At 42.5% G+C, this 10,964-nt stretch overlaps 1 protein-coding gene across 1 annotated transcript in view; it reads right to left on the minus strand.

Moving 5' to 3' along the window:
• The window catches only part of OPN5 (opsin 5), a 30,015-nt gene extending 26,194 nt beyond the window's left edge, over positions 1-3,821 (minus strand). The window contains exon 1 of the mRNA XM_050951075.1: positions 3,656-3,821. Within this exon, the coding sequence (XP_050807032.1) occupies positions 3,656-3,785 (130 nt within the window). The 5' untranslated portion in view covers positions 3,786-3,821. The remainder of the gene's footprint in view (positions 1-3,655) is intronic.
• Positions 3,822-10,964: the final 7,143 nt, after the last annotated feature.

A 10,964-nucleotide genomic window follows, 5' to 3' on the forward strand; every position in this document is an offset into this window, starting at 1 on the left:
TTTCAGCCAGAAGATGTACTTACTCACAGATCCCTCTCAATTGAACCAATGATAGCTTCCCCTCTTCTACATCTGCAAAGCTGTACTCTGCAATGTGCTGAGGATAAGCACTCACTATTTAAGTTAGAGGGCAAATTATGGGAGGAGGGAGGCTTATGTCTCTATAGTCCTCATTTTTGTTTTGAAAGTACTAATATACCATGGGAAAAGACACCACAAAGCGGTGCACAGGGAAATGGCTGGCATGAGAAACAAAGACTTGCTGAGAATGATTTATTAGAGTGAATTTGGTGGAACATCAGTAAATGATTATCTTCCACATAAACATGGACGGATGGGAAGCTGTGTACTTTAATACAAGCAAAAGTCTACTGCAGTCTCCTATGATGACAAGCTAACCAAATCAGCTACAACAAAACCAGGTTCAATCAAACCTTGAATCAAATCAAAACCATTTTTATATTGTACAAAAAGTCTGTTAAGAAACCCTTCCCATTGTCTCCAGACAAAAGGAGATACGGATCACCTAGCATGGCTCCTTTCATGATCTCTGTGAGCCCCACAATCTCTCTGTAATACCCTGCACAGACCTACTCTTTTTGGACAAGTTTGTAGAGCCCAACATTTTTCAGTCCCGCGCAGGCACATAATTGAAAGCTCACATGCTTGGAATCAAGTTAATGAACACTGGGATCTATAGCATCAGAGCAGAAGGAATCTGAATTCAGAAGTGTGGTGTATTGAAAACTATTAAAACTGTGATCTATCACTTTAAATTCACAGTGGTTTTCCTGGTCCTTCTTGCAGCCAGAGGGGCTGCAGGGAAGCTGGCTGGGATCACAGTCAGTAGACAGAGCCTAGAGTAAGGGAGGGGGGTGAGTTGTGCCTCTCTATTTTAGGGAGTAGTCAGCTTTGTCTTTCTCTGTTTGGGGTTCTTCTGTGTTATTCTGAATTCTTAGAAATAAAGTGTTACATTGCAACCATCCAGCAAGAGGATTTTATGCTTCTAACCTAACTTCTCTGTTTGTTGTCATGAAACATAATCAGAACCTCAGAGGCCTAGTAGAGAGTGTGTTGGCAGCATTTTCACTAACTCAAGATTACCATGTCTTTTGTACCTTTGGTTCAGAGTTAGCGTGGGCATTAACAGTAATTTTTTGAAGTGTTTCTTGCTTAATATCCTAATGACTAGATGATCTCTCTACTTTAGTATCAGTAATTCCCTACTGATGCTAAAGACACAATGCTTTGCTTCTTCATAGAGGCCACTTTTAAGGGACCCCTGTCATAAACAGATAGTTAAGGGTTAATGTCTCTTTTACCTGTAGAGGGTTAACAAACAGAGGACCAATCAGGAGACAAGATACTTTCAAATCTCGGTGGAGGGAAGCCTTTGTTTGTGTTTTTTGGGTTTTGCTTTGTTCTCTCTGGGCCCTGAAAGGGACTAGACGTGCAACCAGGTTTCTTGCCAATCTCCCTGCTACAGTATCTTATATATTCAGAATAGTGAGTATTAAGTAGAAAGGCGGTTATAGCCTTTTGATTGTTTTCTGTATTTGCAAATATGTATTTTGCTGCGGGGGAGGCTTCTCTCTCTGAAAGACCCTGTAACTTTTACCATCTAAATTACAGAGACAGCTTTTACTTTTTTTCTTTCTTTTTATTAAAAGTTTTGCTTTTTAAGACCTGTTTGATTGTTTCCCCTTGTTAAGGCTCAAGGGAATTGAGTCTGTATTTACCAGGGAATTGGTGAGGGACAGGGAGAGAGAAGGGAGGGGGGAAGGGTGGAATCTCTTTGTTTTAGATTCACGGAGCTTGAATCTGTCTCTCTCTCCAGAATAGCCCAGGGAGGGAAAGCCTGAGAAGGAGAGAGAAGGGGGGAACAAACCTGATTTCTCTGTGTTGCGATTCAAGGAGTTGAATCACGGTGATCTCCTAGTGTACTCAGGGCGGGAAAGATCTGGGAGGAAGAAAGGAGAAGGTGGGGAAATGGTTTATTCCCCTTTGTTGTAAGACTCAAGGAATTTGGGTCTTGGAGTCCCCAGGGAAGGTTTTTGGGGGGACCAGAGTGCCCCAAAACACTAAAATTTTTTGGGTGGTGGCAGCTTATCAGATCTAAGCTGTTAAGCTTAGAGGAATTCATGCTGGTACCCCATTTTTGGTCTCTAAGGTTCAGATTGGGGGTAGAATACCATGACAACCCCACACATCTCTGGGCCTCTACGCTTTGGCAAGAGCGCATCCCTTCATGTATGACATGCAAAGGCCATCTTTGTGGGCACACACTTTCGGAGGTTCCACTTAAGTTTTATTTGTAGAGGATTAGAGTTTGTGGGACCTGAGGTGAGGAAATTCTGGTTGTGTGGCCTGGTTTCTTTTATGCGGGGAAAGTTTGCTACTGCTTTTCTTTGTCTTCCTCTGATTGTATTTTTTATTATTTCTCAAAGCTGCTTAGAGCCCGCGAGAGATCTTTCTTTTAAAGTTTATATATTGAAATGTACATTAAATACAATAATTTTTAAAAGGCAAGACAATGTATTTTGGAAGGACTGCTTTCAACCACTCTGAGTCCTACATAGTTCCTGGGATCTCAATAAACATAACTTACTCAGGAAAAAGACCTGAGGGTTGGTTTGTTTTGGACAACTCGCTGAAAAATCTGTTTCCACAGCAGCAGGAAAGAAAGAAGTGGGGAGTAGCAAACAAAATGCTAGGATACATAGAGAGCAGGAAAAGAATAGTGAGAGTAGTGTAACAGCACTGTGTAAATCAATGGTGTACCTTTCACATGGAATACTGGATTCCGTTACTGAAACCAGGAGACCCATTCTGAACACAGCACTCCATGTGAGCATACTCCTCTGATTTATAGGGTGACATTATACTACTGAATAACAACATGTAGAAGAGATGCCAAGAAAGGCAACAACAATTACTCAAACTTTGAAGAGACTTTCGTAGCAGAAGAGATTGAAATATCAAGCTTGTTTTGGGAGGAGACAAATAAAAGAAGGTCCGATAGAGGTATATGAAATAATGTTTATAAAGAAGATAAATTGGAAGCCCCTGGAGTTATGTGCAATATTAAATAGAACAAAGGTAAATGCAATGAAAGACAATAAATATAAAACTCATACATGTAGAAATGTATTTCTTCAACACATGGAACTCACTGCCATGCAGTATCACTGAGACCAAGAGTTTAGCAAGACTCAAATATGATTGGGTGTCTGTGGATATTCTCATTATCCGTATAGTTATATTAGATAGATCTTTTTTTAAAAATGAAATGGGTATAAACCCCTATGCTATAAGGGCAGAAGCCAGCCACTAATTGTCCCAGGCTAGAAAACAACTTCTATGAGCAGCTTACCAAATAATTGTCCTTGAAGGGTTTCTTGCATTTTCCTCTGACACATCTAGTACTGGTCACTGTCACAGATAGGATATTGGACCAGATGGATCATGGTTTTGATCCTATCTGGCAATACCCATGTTCCTATTACTTAAGTTCCCCACCCACCATCCCACCACATCTTTCTTTTTACTATCTGGTGCACCACAAATATGACTGGCTGCAGCTTTCTTTGCGGGTGCCTGATAGACCATGTAGTAACTTACAACACCATGAACAAAATAATTAAAACAGGCTTACCAATAACTGTTAAATAAAATCCAGCTACTAAGTCAGCTTCCCTAGAAAGTTTTGATGCAAAGGGGTCTTCATCCTGGAGGTAATGAGGAAGATGGTCATCTTGGGGTGAAGTGCTATGATTTGATGCCATGCCACTCACGTACAGATTAGTAGTGTCTGAAAATTGAAATAGTGGAGTCAATAGTAGATTACAGTTGCCACCAGGAATCACAATGGAATTTTTGTTTAGATACAGAAGAGCGCAACCACATCACTCCATCCTCATCTATGGTCTACCAGCTCTCCTTTCATTTTAGGATCCGGTTCAAAATTGCACTCCTTGCTTTCAACCCACCCCCCATCCTCCGCCAGAGTCTTCCTGCAAGTTACTACCTGACTTCCTCTATGTATGTAGGTAAAGTACTTACTCAATATACCTGAGTGATGTCTTTACTCTCCAGTCCCTCTACTCATGTGATAATAGACTCTCATCTGCCCCTTCAACCGCCCTTACAACTCTTGATCCAAGCACTTTCGCACAGGCAACTCCTTTTATATGCAAAAACCATAGTATTGATCCTACTTACATGACATATTTAGTAAATAATACTTTGCATTTGTATAGCACTTTTCATCGATACATCTCAGAGCTGCAGGCTAAGGTGGGTTTGCATTATCATCCCCATTTTACAGATAGGGAAACTGCAGCACAGAAAGGCTGTCACAATGAGTGAGTGATGCAGATTCAGAACACAGATTTGAAGAAAGGTGCAATGCAAAATGAAGTTGTATCAGCTTTATTCTGAAAGTCAGATTTCACTTCCGTATCCATTATGTTGTGACGGTCTAAGACTGGTTCCCTCACACTTGATGTCTGTCAAAACCATTTCAGGCTAAAAGAGGGACCTAGACAAATTAGAAGTTTGGGCCAAAAGAAATCTGATGAGGTTCAACAAGGATAAGTGCTGAGTCTTGCACTTAGAGTGGAAGAATCCCATGCACTGCTACAGACAAGGGACTGAGCAGCTAGGCAGAAGTTCTGCGGAAAAGGACCTAGGGGTTATAGTGGATGAGAAGCTGGATATGAGTCAACAGTGTGCCCTTGTTGCCAAGAAGGCTAACAGCATTTTGGGCTGTATAAGTAGGAGATCAAGGGACATGATCATTCCCCTCTATTCGGCATTGGTGAGGCCTCATCTGGAGTACTGTGTCCAGTTTTGGGCCCCACACTACAAGGAGGATGTGGAAAAATTGGAAAGAGTCCGGTGAAGGGCAACAAAAAATGATTAGGGGGCTGGAGCACATGACTTATGAGGAGAGGCTGATGGCACTGGAATTGTTTAGTCTGCAGAAGAGAAGAATGAGGGGGGATTTGATAGCTGCTTTCAACTACCTAAAAGGGGGTTCCAAAGAGGATGGATCTAGATTATTCTCACTGGTACCAGATGACAGAACAAGGAGTAATGGTCTCAGGTTGCACTGGGGGAGGTTTAGGTTGGATATTAGGAAAAACTTTTTCACTAGGAGGGTGGTGAAGCACTAGAATGGGTTACCTAGGGAGGTGGTGGAATCTCCTTCTTTAGAGGTTTTTAAGGTCAGGTTTGACAAAGCCTGGGCTGGGATGATTTAGTTGGGAACTGGTCCTGCTTTGAGCAGGGAGTTGGACTAGATGACCTGTATGGGGAGACTTTGGCAAACCTGTAAAGTGATTGAAACCACTGTGGCTTATTGTTAAATGTACCAGACAAATAAAACTATGGTGGAAGTTCTCTAACGTCTGGGCAACTGGTGTCCCATTCTCTAGCTGCTCCATATACACAAAAAACGGATCCGTTCAAAGAAAATCAGACACCAGGAGCACACACTGCTCCATTATATACTGATAAACTCCTCTTCATACAGTAATTACATATAAGTTATCCACGGGAGTAGTAGTGTTGTGCATTTTCCAAAGCGAAAGAAGTGCAACATTGCATCATGAATTAGTCATCTGGCAGTAAGATTGTTATTCTGACTGAAGATGTTTATTTCTCTCCTGCCCCATGATGCGGTAATGAAAAGTTTAGAGTTCCAACACATGCTGATAGAGGAAATCTTGGAGAGACTAACACGTGGCAAGAAGTCAAATGGTGTGCCAGAGATCCCAAACAGGTAGCCTTACACTCTATGTCTATGCCAGAGTTGATTAATTTTAGGAAAATATGTTGCAGATACACAGGCCATTTAAAAATAATTTGATTTATTTTCTTTAAAAACAAAAATATAATGAAGGGGATAACGCAAAAATTCAGGGAGCGGTAAATAATGAAGATGACAGGTCACTGATTCGAAGTGAGCTGGATGGCATTGGTAAACTGGGTGCAAGCAAACAGTATGCATTCTAATATGGCTAAACATACATGGATATATCTAGAAACAAAGAATATGGGCCACACTTACAGGATAAGGAACTCTATCCTGAGAAGCAGTGACTGAAAAAGATTTGCGGGTCATGGTGAATAATCAGCTGAACATGAGCTCCCATGTGATGTTGTGGTCAAAGGAGCTAATGTGACCCTAGGATGTATAGACAGAGGAATCTCAAGTAGGAGTAGAGAGATTATTTTACCTCTATATTTGGCTCTGGTTCGACCACTGTATTCAGTTCTGGTGTACACAATTCAAGAAGCATATTAATAAATTATAAAGGATTCAGAGAAGAGCCTCAAGAATAATTAAAGGATTAGAAAACACGCCTCAGAGTTATAGACTGAAGGAACTCAAACTATTTAACTTAACAAAGAGAAGATTAAGGGGTGACTATTACAATATACAAGTATCTACATGAGCTCTTCAGTCTAGCAGAGAAAGGTGTGTAACACAATCCAATGGCTGAAAGATGAAGCTGGGCATATTCAGACCGGAAACATTTTTAATGGTGAGAGTCATTAACCACTGGAGCAATTTACCAAGGGTCATGGTGGATTCTCCATCACTGTCCATTTTTAAATCAGGGCTTAGCACAGTAGGTCCCAGGGCTATTGCAGGATGAATCACAGAGGAGTAGGGCTCAAAAGGACTTCACAAATCTATCCTTCCATGCTGAGGCAGGATTAACTATACATAGACCATCTCTGACAGGTGTTCATCTAACCTGTTCATAAAAATCTCCAGTGACTAGAATTCCACAACCTCCCTTAAAAGCAGGAAAGAACTCTCTGGCACCTTATAGACAAATGAAGTGGGTATTCACCCACGAAAGCTCATGCTCCAATACGTTTGTTAGTCTATAAGGTTCCACAGAACTCTTTGCTGCTTTAGCAGATCCAGACTAACACGACTACCCCTCCGATACTTGACAGTGACCAACATCCCTTTGTAACTTATTTCAGTATGTCCCCATTCTCATAGTTCAAAAGTGTTTCCTAATATCTAACCTAAATCTTCCTTGTTTCAAATTAAGGCAATTACTTCTTGTCCTACCTTCAGTGACATGGAGACCCATTGATCACCATCCTCTTCATAAAATCCTTTTCCATTTTTGAAGACTGTTATATACCCCCACATGCACACACACACAGAGCCTCATTGTCTCTAGACTAAGCATGCCCAATTCTTTCAACATTTCTTCATTCATTACTATTATTTTCCTTGAATTGGAAGTAAATGTTGCAAATCCACATTATATAAATGATCCTTGTTAAATTTTCAAAAAAGCACCTTTGTGCTTTCTCCCATGTTGTCCCTCAGGTTTGATAGGAGCTCTCCATAAACATCCACAAAACAACATCATTGCCCTCCTTCAAATCCCTCCTAAAACTCACCTTTGTCATGATGCCTACAAAAAACTTGACACGGGTTAGTTTTCAAGTGTACCAAGATCACTGTCTGTCATGCTAATAATGTCTCATTGTTTCTTTGTGCTCTCCCATCTGGCTCCATCCATCAGTTGACCTCTTGTCTTATACTAGCATGTTAAGTCAGTTGGGACAGTGACCATCTTTTTGTTTGGTGTTTGTACACTGCATAGCACAAGGGGATCTTGGTCCATGATTTGAACTCAGAGGAGCTACTCTAATACACATAACAACAATAGCAACACAGAATGCTAGTGTGAATAATTTATAAAATAACTATAGCATAAGGATTTATTCACCATTTTTCTAATGATAAATTTTTCAGAGTGACGTTTTTATAAGATTTATGAAAATAAAAGTTTTACAACTCTGAAAATGTGTTTTTAATCCTCATGGAACATGCCTGTAGCATTTAAAAGAGGTTAAACTAACAGGGTTCTATACAAATTACTATAAAAACTGAAAGGCCCGATCTTACCGAGTTCAGTGAGATATAGGTGCTGCACAGATGGATTTATTCATCAGATGATACCAATTGTCAAAATGTAAACTTTTGGCAGAAATGTATTGGTTTTGACAAAAATTTTGTTAAGCAGATTTCTCAGATTCAGGATGGAGTTTCTGATGAAAACCAGAGAGATGGGCAAGACCCACCTCATGGATACAATACTCATCTGAGATGTGAGAAACCCAGGCTCAAGTTTTTTCTCTGCCTGATTCAGAGAATGTTTAGGGAGCTCACGACCCACGTGAGCTCCCTAAACATCAGACTACTGCCTATTCTGGGTTGGGGCTCTCACTCACTTGTGTTCGAACTGTTCCATCTAATGTAAATAAATATTCACTGGGAAGAGAGAGAGACTGACCCTATAGGCTGGTCCTTGCTCACTTTCTGTTCTTTCATGAAAATTTTCAAGAGGTCTGTAACCAAATGCTGAAACCTCAAAATTAACTGGGTTCAAACAAGAATTGGATAAGTTCATAGAGGATAGGTCAAACAATGGCTATTAGCCAAGATGGTCAGGGATGCAACCCCATGCTTTGGGTGTCCCTAAACCTATGACTGCTAGAAGCTGTGACCGGACAACAGGGAATGGAATATTTGATACTTGCCCTGTTCTGCTTATTCCCTCTGAAGATCTGGCACCAGCCCCTGTGGGAAGACAAGATACTGGGCTAGATGAATCATTGCTCCCAGTATGGTCATTATGTTCTTATGAAATTTTTCATTAAATGGAATTTTCCCAAAACAGAACATAAGTGAAGGCCCAGGCTGCACCAGTTCTTACAATTCTTTCACTGGTATTAGTGTGAGTCAAGTGGATTCTCTTTGCACTCACTCATGAGCCTGTCTATGTACATGTGGAGGGGAGCAAGTGGCACCGTCTTCCAATACCAGCCGAACGGGCCCAAGGTTTGGGGGGAGCACAGTCACCGCCAGCCTGATACTCCCCACTTGAAGCAAGGGGGAGGCATGGAATAGATTGTGACTCTTTGGAGTCGCTGTCAGCTTCCTGCCCTGCTCTTCGGACTGCAGAGCTACATGCTGTACCTTACCTGGGCTGGACGGCAAGGTAGAAATTCAACCCTTCGAGATTTAAGAAAATGTCAGGAATACCATGGTTTTGGTACAAACTGGGAAAGAGAAAATCCATCCTGATCTCTTTATACAAAAAATGTAGCCTTTTAAAAATGGGCTATTTTTAAAAAAAGTTTATCTTGTTGACTGGTGGAGAAAGGAATGCAGCCTCTTATTACAAAAGGCCTAAATTATCCTAAAATAAGAAACCATGCCTTTTCTCACACCCAGAAAGGAACCCTAATATCAGGGGTGAAAGTAACTTAAAGGACTTACTGGTATGCCGGAGTTCTGAGCAGGAGGCGGGGCTTCAACCAGAAGAGGCAGGCCCTTTAAATCCCTGAACCCTTTACATCAAGATTTAAAGGGCCCAGGGCTCTGTCAGCAGCGGCTGGGAGCACCGGGCCCTTTAAATCACCGCTGGAGCCCCAGGCCCTTTAAATCAGTGCCAGAGCCCTGGGGCTCTGGCAGTGGGGCTTTGGTGGTGATTTAAAGAACCCAGGGCTCTCCTGGCAGCCGGAGCCCTTTAAATCACCACCAGAGCCACCACCACTACCCCAGGGCTCCAGCAGGGGGCTCTGGCAGCAATTGAAAGGACCCAGGGCTCCAGCTGCTGCCAGGAGCCCCGGGCCCTTGAAATCGCAGGCCTGAGGAAGCTGCCCCCTGCAGGTACTGTCAGCTGTGTACCGAACCGGACCAGCTTACTTTCACCTCTGCCTAATATAGAATTGATTCAAGAACTCTAGAAACCAAAAGCAGAACAGATTAGTGAGTTTACTGTTCCTCTTGTCATTCAAAAATCAATATGAGTTGCAATCCTGATAAACTAATATTTCCCACTGAATGCTGGAAAAAACAGTGAAGACTGAAGATGGCTTTATGGTATTAATACAAGGCCAGAGTAAGAATTTTTCAATTTCTCTTAATATCTGTGCCTCAAACTTTGATATTCCAAATTTTGTTTTAAAGAAACTAAGGATAATATTGCAATGCATAGCAAGGGCAAGAAGAGCCTGGTGCAACGAGCCTTTGCTATTTCATCAAAGAACCATGATCCTATTATAAAATCGTGTATTTCCATCTGCCAGCCCCTGTCTAGTTCTCAAATCCTTACAGATGGTGAACTTGAAAAAAAACAAAAGCTTTGACTACATTACAATTTACTACTATAACTGATGTGCAAAGCCGGGGGCAGCTTCGTCAGGTTCGCCGACTGGCAGTTCATCCACAGGGCCCGACTCAACTGCGTTCCCCTCAACGGAGCCATCCGCCATGGCAACCGAGACAAGCGCTGCAGGAAGTGCGGCTTCGTGAACGAGACCCTGCCGCACGTCCTGTGCAGATGCAAGCAGCACTCCGGAGCCTGGCGGCACCGCCGCAAAGCTATCCAGAACCGACTAGTGAAAGTCAGCCCACCTTCCCTGGGGAAGATCACCATCAACTCCGCCATACCCGGGACAGACAGCCAACTGCGACCGACATCGTCGTGATGGACACAGAAAAGAAGAAGGTCCTCCTAGTAGACGTCACGGTGCCTTTCAAAAACTGGTCACCTGCCTTCCACGAGGCCCGAGCACGGAAGGAGTCGAAGTATGCCCCACTGGCCTAGACCCTGAGAGCCCAGGGCTATGAAGTCCAGGTACATGCCCTAATCGTGGGAGCCTTGGGCTCATGGGACCCCCGCAACGAGCCAGTTTTGAGATCATGTGGGGTCGGTCGACTCTACACCTGGCTCATGAGACAGCTCATGGTGTCCGACACCATCAGGTGGTCCAGAGACATTTATACTGAACACATCACCAGACACCGCCAATACCACACTGAGTAATTGAGACAACCGACCAGGGAAATAACCCACTTTCTTCCCTGAGGGACCAAGGGATGCACCCCACCCATATACCTATCCGCTCTACCA

Source organism: Gopherus flavomarginatus, chromosome 4 (assembly GCF_025201925.1).
Source record: "Gopherus flavomarginatus isolate rGopFla2 chromosome 4, rGopFla2.mat.asm, whole genome shotgun sequence".
NCBI classification, from domain to species: Eukaryota; Metazoa; Chordata; order Testudines; family Testudinidae; genus Gopherus; species Gopherus flavomarginatus.